At 49.9% G+C, this 16,255-nt stretch overlaps 1 protein-coding gene across 2 annotated transcripts in view; it reads right to left on the bottom strand.

Annotated features, from left to right (window-relative positions):
- The window catches only part of NOS1 (nitric oxide synthase 1), a 41,781-nt gene that overhangs the window by 10,066 nt on the left and 15,460 nt on the right, over positions 1-16,255 (bottom strand). For both annotated transcript variants that reach the window (XM_010178388.1, XM_010178389.1), the window contains 13 exons: positions 13,570-13,707; positions 12,741-12,886; positions 12,228-12,390; positions 10,877-10,968; positions 10,180-10,321; positions 9,367-9,506; positions 8,756-8,930; positions 7,572-7,673; positions 6,662-6,856; positions 5,361-5,446; positions 2,299-2,443; positions 1,658-1,762; positions 1,099-1,157 (listed from right to left, as the gene is read on the bottom strand). In XM_010178388.1, coding sequence (XP_010176690.1) covers positions 1,099-1,157; positions 1,658-1,762; positions 2,299-2,443; positions 5,361-5,446; positions 6,662-6,856; positions 7,572-7,673; positions 8,756-8,930; positions 9,367-9,506; positions 10,180-10,321; positions 10,877-10,968; positions 12,228-12,390; positions 12,741-12,886; positions 13,570-13,707 — 1,688 coding nt within the window. The remainder of the gene's footprint in view (positions 1-1,098; positions 1,158-1,657; positions 1,763-2,298; positions 2,444-5,360; positions 5,447-6,661; positions 6,857-7,571; positions 7,674-8,755; positions 8,931-9,366; positions 9,507-10,179; positions 10,322-10,876; positions 10,969-12,227; positions 12,391-12,740; positions 12,887-13,569; positions 13,708-16,255) is intronic.

The following is a 16,255-nucleotide window of genomic DNA, read 5'->3' as shown; positions in this document are numbered from 1 at the left end:
CTACACCAGGTTGCACAGGAAAGTGTCCAGGTGGGTTTGAACATCTCCAGAGATGGAGACTCCACACCCTCTCTGGGCAGCCTGTCCCAGGGCTCCGATGTCCCAAACAATTAGCACTTTGCTGGCTGCCCTCACTTTCCAGCCTCTGGGACACACAACGAGATGCTTAAGACTCATTTTTAATGAGATGCTTGAGGCTCATCTTCCACCAATGGAGGGTTTTCTAAAACTGAAGACCCTGTCTTACACAATCACAGAATGTCAGGGACTGGAAGGGACCTCGAAAGATCATCCAGTCCAATCCCCCTGCCAGAGCAGGAACCTCAATGAGATCACACAGGAAGGCGTCCAGGCAGGTCTTGAATGTCTCCAGAGAAGGAGACTCCACACCCTCCCTGGGCAGCCTGTTCCAGGGCTCTGTCACCCTCACTGGAAAGAAGTTTCTTCTCAAGTTGAAGCAGAACCTCCTGTGTTCCAGCTCACACCAATTGCCCCTTGTCCTACCATTGGGCATCCATTCTCCAAGCTTCCGGTTCCAGACTCACTGTTACAAACATTGCAGCCAGAATTTATAACAGCTCTGATTTTCTCTAGAAATATTTTCACACAATGCAAGAAGTTAAATTTGGTTTTCAAGCTCTTCCCCACCTACATCCACATAGCTGGGAACTCCCTTCTACCTCCAAGTTGTACTATTTTGGTTTCTCCTGGACAGCCCCAGTTCTTGGATTCAATGACTTTGGGGGAAAATTCCCGCTTTGATTTGGGTTTTGGTTTTTTTGTTTGTTTTGGGTTTGTTGGTTTGGGTTTTTTTTTCATAGGTGCCTGCCTCTTACAGCTGAAAAGAGAAACTTTAACATGCCAGCCCAGGGAATGACAAGCTGCAGTCTGTGGGCATGCCTGACTCAGTGCTTTTGTCCTCCCTGGGACCTCTGCCTGCTCCATCCCCTGGTTCTCCAGGTAGATCCCATCCCTTGGACCTTTGCAAGCTTGAAACCTGCGTGGGCATTTCACATTCCCTTCCGAGAGGAGGAGAGCAGAGAAGTCCCAGCTTGCTGGGGTTGTGAGTGGGAAGGGAAGGTTTTCAGATGTTCTTACTTCCTCTCCTCCAGGTTGGAGTTGGGATTCTTCATCTCCATTAATGCACAGCCAAATTTCTACAGAGAGGAAATAAAAAAAGCCCATCAGTTTTACCAATCCCTGCAGGAAACGGAGCAGTGAGCAAATCCTGGGCTGTGCCTCTGCTCTCTGCTCATTGTTCCCAGTAGCCTGTGACTCTGTTGTACTGGGCTGGATGAGGTCGTATCTCCTTGGCCAAGGGCTGGCACCTTTGGTGTGACACTGACATCAGTTGTACAGGATGAATTTAGCAACAGTTTAGTTACTTGTCTCATAGCAGGGAATTAGTAGATACCTCTAGTATTAGTAGATACCCCTAGCATTTATTAGTAGATACCCCTAGTATTAGTAGATCCCCCTATTTCAGAGCAGGCTAGAGGCAGGCAGGCACAGCACCAGGTATCATGCAGAACCTGGACCTGTTTTGGGCCATTCCAGCCCAGGCTTAGCAAAAAGAGGATGTTCTTCCCTGTTCCCCACCACCTCTTTGCTTGCCCATGTCCCTTCCATGGTCACCCATCCCTGCCCTCTGTCCTACCTCTCCATTCTCAGGTGGGTCTCCATTGCCAAAGGTGCTTGTGACCACCAGGACCATGGTTTCATGCTCTAGGTGCACAATGTCATACTCATCCATGGACATCACCTGGGAGTGACAGAGATGTTAGAAAGAGGCCTTTGGTGGGGAGATTTACCACCAGTCAGTCTCCTGGGATGGACCCCAGTCCATCTGGAGGTGGGAGCAGTGCACTGGCAGAGATCTCCACAGAAGAGGCCTTTGGTGGGGAGATTTACCACCAGCCAGTCTCTTGGGATGGACCCCAGTCCATCTGGAGGCGGGAGCAGCATCTTCTTGCTGACTCCATGCCAGTGCACTGGCAGAGATCTCCACAAAGGGAGGATGAAAACAAGAACCTCAAGGGACATGGACAAACTATGGTGCTACCACCTGAGAGGCAGTAGACATATGTACTACAATGCCTGCAGGAGTATTAGCTGGAAAAATTCCTGTGCAGGCATCAATCCAGACCCACAAGGTCACATCCTGGGGGGCTGTTGAAGATCCTTGGCAGCTGAGAAGCTCCACATGCCTCAAGCCATGTATTTTCCAACAGCCACATATTTCCTTGGGCCACCCAGATGCACACTTAATCTTGGAAGGGCTGGGAGCTGGTACCATACCTTGGCATCAAAAGCGTGCTTGAAGATTTCACACAGAGTTTTTGCATAGACCTGTGACTTCCCCGTTTCCGTAGCGTACAGGATGGTCGCTTTGACCCTCTTGGCCATGGCCTGTCCCATCAGCTTGGCTGAGAACTTCACAGCTCTAGGAAGCAAGAATAAATCCCAGTAGGAGAGCTTGTCTACTAGGCAGTGCCTCTAGCCCCGACTATTCACAGCATGTTATTTATTATTAAATGAATATCCTGCCTTCAAAACTGCAGCATTGCTTTATTTTTTTGGTAGTTATGGGCCAAACAGGGAAACTATGGAAGAGTGTGTCTGTCTTGATTTAGAGAAGAAGACTAGATGGCAGGGAGGGAGGGGCTTGAAGACAGAGCTGAAGTACCTGAATGAGTTTAGGGAGGAAAATGCTAAATCAAGTATGGAGATGGTCTTTCTGCAGGGACAGAGAAGCAGAAGAAGAGTGAGAGGCAGAAGTTGCTGAAAGCAAGGACTGGATAACCTCAAAGAAACAAAGAAAAAGCTGGAGACCAACCAGAGCCCAAGCTACAGGAGGAACAGTGGCTTCTCCATCTCTTTGTATCTTTAAATCCTACCTGGCTGCTTTTCTGCAGATGTCCTAGCCGAGCAGAAGCGCCCAGGCTCCATACATCACACACAAAGCCCCGAGACACCGAGAAGGTCAGGTGAGGCTCTCTGTAGCCCCTTTGATTTGCACTCCAGCGACACTATGAACTTTACTCAGAGGAACAGCTCTCCTGAGACTCAGAGGTTGCACATTTATTTGAGGGTTTGCAGGGCTGTGTCTAGCCAGCTGCCTCCTGTGGCCGCAATCGTGACTGGATGCATTTGCTCTGGTTTTTCCCCCTGGCTCAGCTCTGACAGTGGGGCAGAGGGGTTCTGAGAGGTCACTGGCCTCTCTAATCCTGGCCAAGGTGATGCAGCACGAGAAACACTGGCTCCTTATCTTTGCTAAAGCTGCTGGATGGGTTGGCATCAGCAGGAGCACGGTGATGGGGGCAAGGGAGGCTGTTAACAGCCAGGTTTGGCTTGCATGGTGAGGCACCAAGCCCAGTGTGACAGGTTTATTATTTTAGGGCCACTTATAATCATGGAATTTGGACATGAATGTTATTTGTCCTAAGTGCAGAATATCTTCACCTTTTCTAAATGGACCATCAAGCCTTTAAATGAGGCCACCAGAAAGGTGGGTCTGGAGTTAGCCTGGTGTGTTGCAATGGGTAAGGGGCAGTTTCCAGGGGGCTGAGAGAGCACAAAGCATCTCAGTGGCCTTTGCAGGCATAAAGGGATGCTTGATTCACTTCGACAGGGTGATCAGCCCCTGCCCCAGGTGACCAAGGACTCGTGTGTCCCCTTCAGATGGGCAATGGGGAATGGAGTTTGCAGCTGAACTGGTTATACTGGCAGGAGAAGAGAAGCCCAGCTTCTCCCTGCTCCTTCTGCCAAGGGAGGGAAAAATGCTCTAGGTTTGGAAAATCATTTTGGCGGGGGAAAAGGGAGGAAAGAAGAGGTAGAAACCCCACCAGGCTGGTATGTCCTGCCCTCTCCTCGGGGCAGCTCCTCTCCACGTTGCAGTCAGCCTCAGGAGCATTTATATCCGCTACTGTACACTCACACAGTATTAAAGTTGCCCCTTTGCTTTCCCATGACAGTCGTGTCCCTTGTCCCCACGGCTTCCCCTGGCCACAGGAGAGGGAAGGGGCAGGATGGGCAGGGATGGCAGGTATGAGTGCTCCGATTTGGCCAGAACCAGCACAACCTGTCTGAACAAGCATCCAGATCGTGCTGTGACCGGTGCCAAGCGCAACGCTCAGGTCTGCTGGGCTCGGTCCACCTCTTGTTCAGCTGATTAGCTCAGCTTCAGGCAGGATTAATGGTGAATTACAAAAATAATTCTTCCCCCCCTACAACAAGAAGAATGGATTTTTTTTTATTTTATATATTTTTTTTAAATTACCTGCCACGCTCACATTTTTATAAACTCATTTATCAATCGCACACACACAAATAAAAGCATTGTTTCTTCTAACTCAATGGCTCAATTAATCTTCCTGTGCTCTCCACCAGCCCTGGGCTGCAGCCCAAACCCAGGCACCAGTGTCAGCCTAAGGAGCACATTCATCAGCTGCTGATCATGTTTATGGATGTACCATGGAAAAAAGCTTACAGAAGGTGACAGCTGAAGAGTGGGAACAACCTGATAGTAGGGACTCAGGGAAACTGAAGTGTGGGGAGATGCTGTGAACAGTACAAGGCCACCTGGCATCCTGGCTACAGGTATCAGGGTAGACCCAGCCCTTCCCAGTCTTGGTCCAGGGTTCTGCTGCTGCAGAGCCAGCAGCTCCTACAAGAACCTCTCTGCTGATGGCCCGTGGGGGAGGCATTCAGGCCAGGGTCAGCCAAAGGGTCCAAGTGACACTTCATTCCTACACCCTTGTTGAACAGGAGCTTTAGCAGGTGAGGACTCACGTGGCCCATGACTGGGGGGTCAACTGGCCACGAAGTGCAAAACTCAGCTTGGCCCTGGTCCACCTGCTACCTGTAGGAAGATTCTTCATTCCTATCTCTCCCCTCCTTGCAAAGTGGGTGTTTGGAGGTTTAGACATGAACTAGAGATAAGTGCTCCTCAAGTAGCTAAAGAGTCAGTGAGAGAAAGAGAAATATGAATGTGAGTTTCATCTCGCTTGTGCCAGCATGGCCCTGAACAGTGACGAGTGATCTCTCTGCCCCAGGAGACTGTGACAGCAGAAACAGGCAAGGTACCTCCAAGAAGTGAGAAAGCCATCCCTGAGCATTGAAGACCACCTTACTTGAAAATGAACCAGCTTGGTAGAAGAAACTATATGCAATATTCAGTATTCACCTGGTCGCACACCTTGTCCCTCCTGGCAGCTAAAGCCTTCAGGGGCCTAAGACCCAGGTTCACAACCCATCAGTTTGCACACATCCATAGGGTAGTGCTACCAAACAGCACAGCAAACAGAGCTGCTCCAAATCAGGACCAGTCCCCAATGATTTCTGAGCCCACTGGTACTTACTTTGCTAACTTCTTAAAGCCAATGGCCCTCTTCTTGGTAGGTGTCCCATTGACCCCTTTCCAGATGTGGGTGTTCCAGGGGTCCGGCTAGGAGAGAGAAGAGCAGCAGCAGCTGATGGGCAGTGCTCAGAGCTTCAAGAAGTGCTATATCCACAGCACTGAGTGTTGAATTCCTCTAGTCACAGCAGGGAGTAGCTGACCCCTTCACAACGCTTGATCTCTTGTGTAGGTCCCCAATCCTTGGAACCCCATGGGTTTCTTGGGGCAGTTGGGCAATGGAGTATGCACAGGAAAATGGCAATATAATAAAACCTCACTGGCTTGTAACAGCAGCTGCTCAAATGCTTCCTTACCTCTGAGATGAGCATGTCCCTGCTGCTGGCAGGGGGGTTGGAACTGGATGATCTTTAAGGTCCCTTCCAACCCAAACCATTCTATGATTCTATGATTAATAGGCCACAGGCAAAAAGAAGGCAGGCAACGGCAGAAGGAGAGAGGTGATGGAAACACATCCTTCCCCCTTCCCAGCCCACAGGTTCTTTTTCCTAAGAGGTCCTTTGGGAAGAGGAGGCAGCTGAAGCAAGGAACAAGGGCACAGAAGCTAAATCAGTGCCCTTGCAGGCGGCTGTCTGCAATCAGGGCCAGGAACCATCGGGGTTCCTGGTGGATTGGTTATAGAAATGAACAGACTGTTCCTGGTTTGTGATTGTTCCCTTAAGGGCTCTTGACTAAAGGTCACATTGTGTGAAAACCACCGGAGCAGGGATGCTTGGCTAATGAGGATGTGTTTGCTTAAGGCCCTTTTTTCCCATGGTCTGAAGTGTTAAATACTCCATCACCAGCACTTCAGCTCACTGCTTGGCTTGCTGGGCAGGAGCTCCCCCAGCAAATTGTTGGATTCCCAAGCTGGCAGGAGCCAGCCACTCAAACCTGCAGGCTGGAGGGAGGAGGATACAGTAACTACCAGGTCATTTCCTCACCTACCCATCAAAATGCAAAATTTGGCACTTCCAACTCTGCTTAGTTTCACTTCCAAGGGTAAAAGCTGGGGCCTCACCATGTCCCACGTTCACATGGTGGGGCAAAAAGCCATTGCCCTAGGAAAAGGTGTAACATCTGGGGAGTTATTACACCACATCAGGGGAAATCATGAATTACACTTGTTCATGGACTTCACTGCCTCAAGGGACAGCTTGATCAAGTCCCTCTCCTTCTTCCACCTTCTGAGCTCCAGCTCCCACCCTGCTCTTGGCTACACCTTTGGGCACGCAGCACTGGTGGAAGGTAAGGTGCAGACAGTACCTGGTACTCAAAGGAGGGTGTGAGACGGTAGTTGAGCATTTCCTGATGGAAAACTGGGGTGATGCTACCAGACATCGGTGGGACAATCCACACCCAGTCAGCAGGACAGCCTCCACGGCATCGGTACTCGTTCTCCATGTGCTTGATAAAGGACTCGGTGGCTGAGTGGTGATCCACGATGGTCACCTTGTCACTCTGTTGGAGGGAGAAGAGAGCAGAGCCAACAACTGTGGGTTAATAGTCCCCAGAAGGCAAAAGCCAAAGTTTTACATTTGCAGCTGTTTGACCCAAATATGCCTCACTCCCATGGTCTGACAGGACTGTACCTTTGGAGAGGACACCGGGTGGCTGCTGACCCTAGTCATCCCAAGGAGCACGGTCCAGGGCTGAGAAGCTGCCCTTGTCTTTCCTGAACAGATGAGCTATGGGATGGCTGTTCCTCCTGATATTTGCCATGGGCCAAGCAAAGACTAAATGGCCTGAACGTGATGGAGCACCCCCTGCTCAGCCCCTTGGGGAACAATTTCATGGCTTGCACTACTCAAGAAGCAGTTCTGATTCAGCTCTGGGAAAGACTTCCACCCTCTGAAGCTGGGTTGCCAAGGTCTAGTTTTGCTACTCAACGTTAAAGTGCAAGTGGGAGGAGAACTTGGGCCAATTCTTGCCTCATGGATGGGACAGAAGGGCTGGATCTTGGTCCCTTGGGGCACTCCCTCTGGACCAGCAGAGTTTAGATGCTGGCAGTGATGTCTGTGCAACATCCAGGGCACAGAAATCATTAAATATCACTGCAGGCTCCTGGAACAGGCCAAAACTAGAAAGGCACAGCACAATTTCAGCTGAGTGTACCAGGTGCTGCCATTGTCCTTGGGCCTGACCCAAACACAAGAGAGTCCTCCTACTCAAGTACCTGGAAGCTGTACAGCACAGCAATGTTGATCTCCACCAGGGCCTGGTCCTTCCACAGTGATGACGTTTTCCTCATATCCAGATTCATTTTCTTGGCCACTTGCTGTAACAAAACATGGTAGAAGGTGAACACTTTTAATTGCCAAGAACCAAGGACTGAAGATCTCTGCTTGGGGAGAGGAACTCAGAGGAGGGACCCAGGCTGACACAAGGCACTCATGGGGAAGGGCAGCACACTTGCAATGGAGGGCTGGCGTTTTGCCTTCCTCTGAGAAGATGTGGTGATGTGGTCCTGCCTTTGCTTCTTCTTGACAGGAGCAAGGCCAGTCTGGCCTCCCTTCCTCCTCTGCGTACAGGGAGATGACTAAATGTTGCTGAAAAGGGCCTTCAGGAGCAATTTTTGTAGGAGCAGAAGAAACAGGTGGGTCCATGCGACAGCACGAGATGGTGGTGATCCATGTGTTGGAAGGAACCAACCCATGCCAGACCACCAAACTCTGTTCTTTCTCAGCCCATTTCTTCTACCTGGAGTTCCTCCCCCAGACACTATCACAGGTGGGCTTGTGCACACACACTCTTGCTCTCACCCCTCTGGTTTTCAAGTGACTGGGGAGAGATGCAGCCCCTCCAGGTAACACAGCGTGCCCCTTGGAAGAACAAAGGAGACACCCATGTTGGGTGCAGATCTCCTGCACCAGCACCTCCCCGTGGCTTGGCCTTGTCTCTGACTCACCCTGTCTGCAGTGTGGAAAGTCCCCGAGCCATGGCAGAGTGCTCCTGAGGGGTCAGGGGGAGGGTCCCCATGAGCCCGTAAGTCCCTGAGGAGTCACCAAGTGCCTCAACACCCTCTCAGCCCCACTACATCCTCACACTTGACCTCAATCAAGTGCCTGCTGATCCATAAGATGCTTTGAGAAGTCCACAGGGAGCTCAATAGGCATCACACTCACTGTGTTAGATACCAGCTGTCCCCATATGACACAAAAAAAACTTGTCAGCCCATCACACCCTTGGCCATGTGGCTCCAGGAGAACATAACTCCTCACTCTAAGGGAAACTTGGATGTCCTGTACTCTCCCACCCAAGGCAACGCTCTCCCAGCGTCCTGCCTGCTCCCCAGTAACTTCACCCACACCCACTGCACCCCAGGAGCACCACCTAACCTCCTTGAGGAGGTGGAATTACCTCCAGGATGTTGTAGCGAGAGTTGTCACAATAGTCCCTGACCCCAATCTCCGTGCCCATGTACCAGCCGCTGAAGGGGCAGGCAGAAAACTCCAAGCCACCAATCTCAAGGAGCATGTTAGACACTGCTGGCAAACCATACCACTTCAGACCCAGGTCCTTGAACCATTCAAACCTGCCAAGATACAACAGGGTTAGGCAACCAGATAGACCTCCCCTGCCCAATGCAGGCAAGGGAACGGAGAAGGTCACTTTGCTACCAGCCACCAGGCTGAAGGACACGTGAGCAGATGCTTCCTGGAGGCAATATCTCCTTTAGGGGCTGTTTATGGGAAGAAAATGATCTATGAGGAGCATCACAGAGTGGTGTAAGTCCTGGGAGACTTCAAGGAAAGGGAAACCAGCCCTGAGAGAAGGACACAACTTGCTTTCCACCTCCAGGCTCTTTCAGATTTAGATCAGAGTGGAGGGAAGACCTGAAAGAGGTTCTCGTGTAAAGCACCCAAGCCACAGCAAGGAAAGGCCAAGCACAGGAGATGGCTTAGGGTGAAACCAGAAGAGCTGAGTCCTGCTGATCTCCTTGAGCAGTTTCAGGATTTACTCTGACTTACTTGGGATGCCGGATGGGCACTTCCAGCACGAGCTCTGGGGGGATTTCGAAGAGCTCTGGATCGTTGCCGTTGGCTTGGAGGAGCAGAGGCAGGATATCGAAGCGACCGTGTGGTGCCTTCCACCCTTGCTGAATGCAGATCTACAGGTAAAACAAAGGTAGGGTTTAGAAGTCCCAGCAGCTCACCTGCTCTTCAAGCATTAGGGGCAGGGAGTTTCATAGCACTGAGTAGTGTCTCCTAACAGCATCTCTGCTCAGCCCTTATGGTTGAGTAGTAACCTCCACCCAAGGGAGCTGTGGCATGGGTTTGCCTGTCACAGCCAACACATGGCCATGTAAGGGGGATCTGGGCTGAAAAGAAGTCTACAGCTCGATCCCCGGGTAGGATCACAGCTCTGAAGAAGCTGCTTAATCTATTTGTGCCTGTAATGGAGAAGGAGACAATGGGTGAGAAAAGCAGAAGAGTTTGAGAAGAGCTGAGCAGAGCTCTGGTGCTATGTGGGCAGCGCCAATAGGCAGCAGCAAAAGGCCACCGATTCCATTTCTGATCCCCACTGGCTCACGTCAACCGTTGGCACACGTTCTCCTGCAGTAATTCTCTCAGCACCACTAAGTCACCCCTTCTCAGCAAAAGCAAAATGAGATCAGAGTCTTTGGGAGCAGCTATGGCCAACTCCTGCACGCATGGAAACAGCTTTTATTCCTGAGTGTGACAAACCCTGCATGCTTCTCACTCCTAGGATGGTCAGAACTTCTGCATGCCCCTACCAGCCCCATGCCTATGGTGCCTAGGAGGGATGACTTCATCTGATACCTCCGTCAGCTCCACGTTTGCAGGGTCTCCCAGGATAGTGCCATCAGGCTGCTTGTAGCCGGCGTAGCGGATGAGCTGGGCGTTCCAGATGCGGAAGTCGTGTTTGCTGTCCGTCCGCTGCGGGAAGATGGTGATAGCAGATCTGGAAGGAAGAGGCAGTGCTGGTGAATGCCAAGGACGTTGCAAGGACACAGGACAGGGGTCATCAGAAGAATGTCAAAGTGTTGGGGGAAAGGTGCTGTCCCTGCCTGCCACCACCCTGTGCATCACCTCTGCTTGTGCCTTGGACAAGCCCCAAACATTCATGATATTTCTTTCACCAGAAGAAGTCATGACCAGCTCTGGAATTTGGGGTGTTTCCAGCAATTCAGCTCCAGGCAGAAGCTGGCTGCTAACACAGGGTTTCAGATGAATCTGAAGAGCAGTTCACACACTGGTTTTGATGCAAAATATAGGAAAGAAGAAATAATTGGAAAATCTGCCCTTTGAGGTCCCACAGAGAGCAAGAAGAGATATACTTGGATGAGCAGGACACCTTCCCCTGATATCAGGTCCCTCTAATGCTCCCCAGGACAGATGCTGGCTACAACCATCCTGTTGTGCAGCAGCTGCTAAAGGAGACACTGTCAGCAGGATCCAGAGCTGGGTTGACACACATCCTTTGGATATAAACCCTGGTGACTCCCTGGTGGCTCACCTGAGGTTCCCTTTGTTGGTGGCGTATTTGATGTGGTTGCAGATATAATTGAACATCCCATGGGCTGTGGTGCAGTCCCGGGCATCAAACACCTGAAACAATGGAAGCAATTGTGGTGATGCTACAGGATGATCTAACTCCTAGGTCAGAGCCAAGCAGAAGAAACACAGCACAGGGAAAGCCCTAGAAGCCACCATGACTTGTGAGGTATCTAAAGCTCCATAATTATGTGTTCCCTGCCTTTATAACATGTGGATGTATAATCCAGCTGTCCCTTCTGTTTTGGAGAGGTGAGTCATCTACTGCTCAGGCAAAAACCTCCTCAATCCAGTGCTCTCAACCTGCTGCTGTTCCTGGTTTATCCAACAACAGTTTTGGTTTCTGCTCTTTGCCTCTTGTAGATCAAGACTCAAAGCTGAAATAGGACAGGTATCAGTCAGGCCTGAGATCTGCTGAGAGGATGGGGAATCTTAAAAACATAGCATGGTTTGAGTTGAAGTGACCTTTAAGGGTCATCTAGTCCAACCCTTCTGCAATCAGCAAGGACATCTTCAACTAGATCAGGTTACTCAGAGCCCTGTCCAACCTGACCTTGAATGTTTCCAGGGATGGGGCATCTACAAAAAGATTGGGAAACCAGGAAAGAGAGTCAACAGGAGGCTTGAAGACAAATTCTTGCAAAAATTACTCCTCCCAAGGTTCAGATATGCCAGAATAAACAGTGGAAGAGCAGAGCTGAAGGCCAACCTGGCAGCGAAGGAGGTTCCAGTCCCCCAGCCCCAGTCAGTGCCTATACCCTGAGTGAAGCAGCGACGAGAATTGCTCAGCAGCACTTGAGCTGTGCTCCAGGTTACAGAGGGAGACGTCATCTCCGTACCAAGGGATTCCACTAGAGATCACTAATTCAGATCCTAGCCTACGCTTCCAGCTAGTCAAAAGGGCATTGAGCCAAATCTTCTCCTGCCGTAGCATCTCTATACCAAGGATGAGTGTGTCCTGCTGCTTCTCTGCAGGCACAGCAATAGTTTTGGAAGCAGCATGTAAGATGTTGGAGCAGTATCTGGTTTTGGAAAAATCTTTTCTAGAGTGCCAGCTTCCAGCTGGCCCTGTTTCAAACACAAACATCTCAGCTACACCTACCCCACGGATCCTTTTCCAGCTCCTGCTGACTTCCCAGCCTGTGCATCCTCAAAGCTGTAAGGAGAGCGTAGCTGCTGTCTGCTGAACACCCCCCATGGTACCCATGCTGTGCTTCCCCAGGTATTTGAAGAGCAAATTTTGCCTCTTCAAATCTCCAGTGCATCCTTTGGCAGGCAACCTGCCAGCTGTCTCCAGCTGTGCTGGTGCTCACCTGCAGCTTGGACCACTGAATCCTCCCCACACAGCGGGCTGCATTTCTCCAAGCATGCTTGGCTCCATAGATGAGCTCTGTGTCCCGCAGCTGGTAGGTATCAGTGGCTTCAATCTCCTTGGTCACTTCCTCCAGCCTTTCCATGTGGGCCTTGGAGCCAGATCTGCATGTGTGGGGAACAGAGGAGATGGCAGTCACCAGCTCAGGTGGAGGGCAGAGAATCCTGCTGCTCTCCACCTGGGCATGAGTTCTTTCTTTCTTCAGCACATGTGTGCACATACACACACGTGTGCTTTCAGATGACAGATGACCAAGAGCAAATGGGACAGGTCAGTAACTCGCACAGAGGCGCACAATGAATGCTAGGAATGAAACTCTCCCGAAGAAGCTGCTGAATGTGGGCCACCACCTTCTCAACCTGCTTTGACTCACAAGCGTGAAAGATCAGAACATATGTGACATCTCAGCATAAGCAGCAGCTAGGGCCTGCAACCTTCTCCAGCCAATACTTACCTCTTTATGGAGGAGTAGTACTGGTCAATGAAGTCCTTAGCCAAGAGGAGCACCTCTTCTTTTGTCCTGGTATCTTCTGACTTGCGGATGTGCTGGCTAGGGGTCATTACTGAGCCCATGCAGATCTGCTCCGTGCATGCAGTGGTCTGATGAGACAGAAGGAGACAAGTGTGTCTTGGGTTACTGCAGCACTTTTGGTAACATGAGCTGGGGTGGGGGAAGTCAACAATTAGCCATGCAGATGTTGGTGGCATCTTTGACAAACAGGGACATTTCCAGTTTATTTGTTTCACACCTATTGGTAACGTTGTGTAAGACAGCTCAAGCATGTGCTGTCATCTCTTGTCCCACATGATATGGACAATTGGGTCTCACTAGATTCTTGCCCCAGTTTGGCATGAAGTCATATGCTTTTCTTGATTTATCCCAGATGGGGTCCTCTCTCACTCAGCTTATTGCACCAGGGGTTTGAAAGTCAGATACCACTGAAGACAAGACTGGTCTGAATTCATAGAATCCCAGACTGGTTTGGGTTGGAAGGGACCTTAAAGCTCATCCAGTTCCAACCCCCCTGCCATCAGCACGGACACCTTCCACTACACCAGGTTGCTCAAAGCCTCATCCAACCTGGCCGAGAACACTTCCAGGGAGGAGCAGCCACAGCTTCTCTGGCCAACCTGGGCCAGTGTCTAACCACCCTCACACCAAATAATTTCACAGTAAAGAATTCATCCAGTTCTGCATTTCCAGGTAAAACTATCTTGGGAACACTGTGATCCACTCAATTAGGCTCAGACAACTTTTGACCAGTCCTATCAACTCTACTCACCATCGCTGTCTTGAGGTGCAGAGTGTCATGAAGCACGGATCCTGTCTCCCAGTTCTTGATTTTGACAAACCGTGGGCACTTGGAAGGACTTCCATTCACTGTGTTCTTAGTTGGGGACTGCCGCCCCGATGGCGGTGGCTGGACAGGAGTGAAGACCAGGCACAAGGTTAGTGAGATCAGTGAGATCCAGGGAAAAGGTCACGACAAAGAGCATGCTGCATTAGTGGCTGCCTGTGCTTAAATCCTAGTGATAATGTAGCAAGACGAATGATCCAAATATTGTCAGTATTCAGGATCCTACAATGGAACAACCAACTCTCGTTGCAATTGAGAAGTCACCTCTGTTTACAGAACAGTCAAACCTGTAGAAGAGGAGTTAAAAAACAGAGACAGAGGTAACTTAGGAGAACATGGTGTTCAAGTTTCCCCAGGGAAGACTTACCTCTCTAAAATATGTGAAATGTTTTGTTTTAAGGAGCATCACCTGCTCAGGTTTGACACGTGCCAAGCTCTGCCTCACTAATACGAGCGCTGTGAGACAGAGCTATCAGCCCATCGTTCCTCTGAGCAAGCCAAAGGCACATCTCTCCTTTGATATCAACGCTGGAAGATTGTAGGAATAAGGATGAATAAATTATGCAAGTGGGAGGAGGGCTGCTGAATTATGCATGGTTGGATGACTTCAGTCTCAGCTCCGAAGCTCCAGCCTTGATACTCTGCGTCAGGTTGTGCTCATCCAGCACATCTTGAGTTATACACCAACGTAAGGAAGAACCTCAGCTGGTGGAGAGCTTGTAATGAGAAGAACTGGCTGCAATGCTTGTATGTGCACATATTTTCACAGATAATATCCAGTATTTCTACCATGACCCTTATTCAACCCAACCACTTAAAGAGCAATCAGTGTCTGCTGATGTATCGTGGGACAGGGAGATCTGCAGTGACCCTGGAGAGCAGAGATATTTCTTCTAGAAATCAGATATAGAAGGGTGTAATACAGTCACTACAACCATGATGGTGTTGCTGCAGGTTTCAAGGGTGAGACCTGATCCCACACCAGAGTGTCCTGTCAAAATCTGCTTATATTTGGCACCACATAAAGGCAAAAGTAGATCATAGAATCATAGATAGAATGGTTTGGTTTGGAAGCGACCTTAAAGATCATCTAGCTCCAACCCCCCTGCCATCAGCAGGGACACCTTCCACTAGACCAGGTTGCTCAAAGCCTCATCCAGCCTGGCCTTCCACACACCAGGGAGGAGGCATCCACAACTTCCTTGGGCAACCTGGGCCAGTGTCTCACCACCCTCACAGTGAAGAATTTCTTCCTAATATCTAATCTGGGCTTGGACTGTGTTTTGATGTAGCCTTCCTACATGAATCCTGTTGCTTGTGTCCTTTCCTAATCCACCTGTGTGGTTTTTTTAAAGACAGCATTGCCTTCAGCAGAGCTGTGCAGAGTCTCACCCTCTTTTTGGGTGGTTCTGGGCTCATGTCACAGTTGGAGCTCATGGACTAGCAGCAATAGTACAAATCCAGTGTTACAGCCTGAAGGACCAACTGAAGAGCCAGCACATGGTGGAAGAACCTCTTGTTTCAGAACAAGCACTTTAGCTGATGAGCAAACCCAGGAGGGAAAGCAACAGGAGCCACAAGGATGGCAAAGGCAGATGAGGCTCAAGATGCAGCTTGCTCTTCTTTTGCTGGACAAAGGATCGCTCTGCTTTTCCGAAGCAGAGAGAGATTGATGCCTGATTGATCGCGAGACTGATGCCTGGGCTGAGCAGACACCGCTGCATTGCCCTGGTGGCAATGTTGGCTGTATTTTTTGCCCAGTCTTTGTTTTTACCATATGCTCCACACTTTTTTTTCCTGGAAAATAGGGATTTTTTTTCTGTCAAGCAGCCTGAATCTCACAGTGTAACACCATGCACTGAAAGCGTATGCTGGGAGCAAGAGATGGAGGATGGAGGGGAAGGGAGAGCTTTACAACTTGACCCCTTGGTAGGACCCTCTTTGGTCCTTGTAGTTTCCAAAAGAAAGCTGCTCTCTACACGCCCTCAGGCTATGCTGTCACAGGTCACCGTGACATCCCTCATGTCACAAATCCTGTGATCTTCCCAAAGAACGTTTTGAAGTCCTAGCCCCTGAAGCCAGATGATCACACAGTGGACCTCAGCTTCTCCTTTCCATGCTGCAGAAGACAAATATAAGACTTCATATAGAGCTCAAAACCAGTAGGAAATAAAAAGAACCTCCTAAATGTAGTCCTGGCAAAGCGCTGGTTTTAAGTTCATTCTTTTCAGTTTTGGGGAATCTGACCTGAATTATGGCAGTGGAAGTTCCTGGTCTTGTTTTTCTCCTGCTTATTTTACTCTTTCAAGAGAATGAAACCATTCCTGAGCCACTAACAGCATCCTCTGCTCTTTGAACCAACCTGGGTCACTCTTAGGACTAAGGGGGATAAATCTGCCACCTTCCTTCTGAGCGTGGTCACTCAGAGCAGCTCTATGAGATTGGTAGAACATAGCTGAAAGCTGCTGCTCAAAAATGCAAACAAAACCAATCCTCACCTGTACCTCCAGCTGACAGACAGAAATTAGAAGCACCAAGCAGAAAGTGTTGGTTGTATCCAGCATCACTTTTTGATTCTGAGTTAGATGTCTCCAGTGCAGCCGAGGAGATG

This window comes from Antrostomus carolinensis, unplaced genomic scaffold (assembly GCF_000700745.2).
Source record: "Antrostomus carolinensis isolate BGI_N321 unplaced genomic scaffold, ASM70074v2 scaffold25571, whole genome shotgun sequence".
NCBI lineage: Eukaryota > Metazoa > Chordata > Aves > Caprimulgiformes > Caprimulgidae > Antrostomus > Antrostomus carolinensis.
This window is presented reverse-complemented; position numbering and strand designations above follow the sequence as displayed.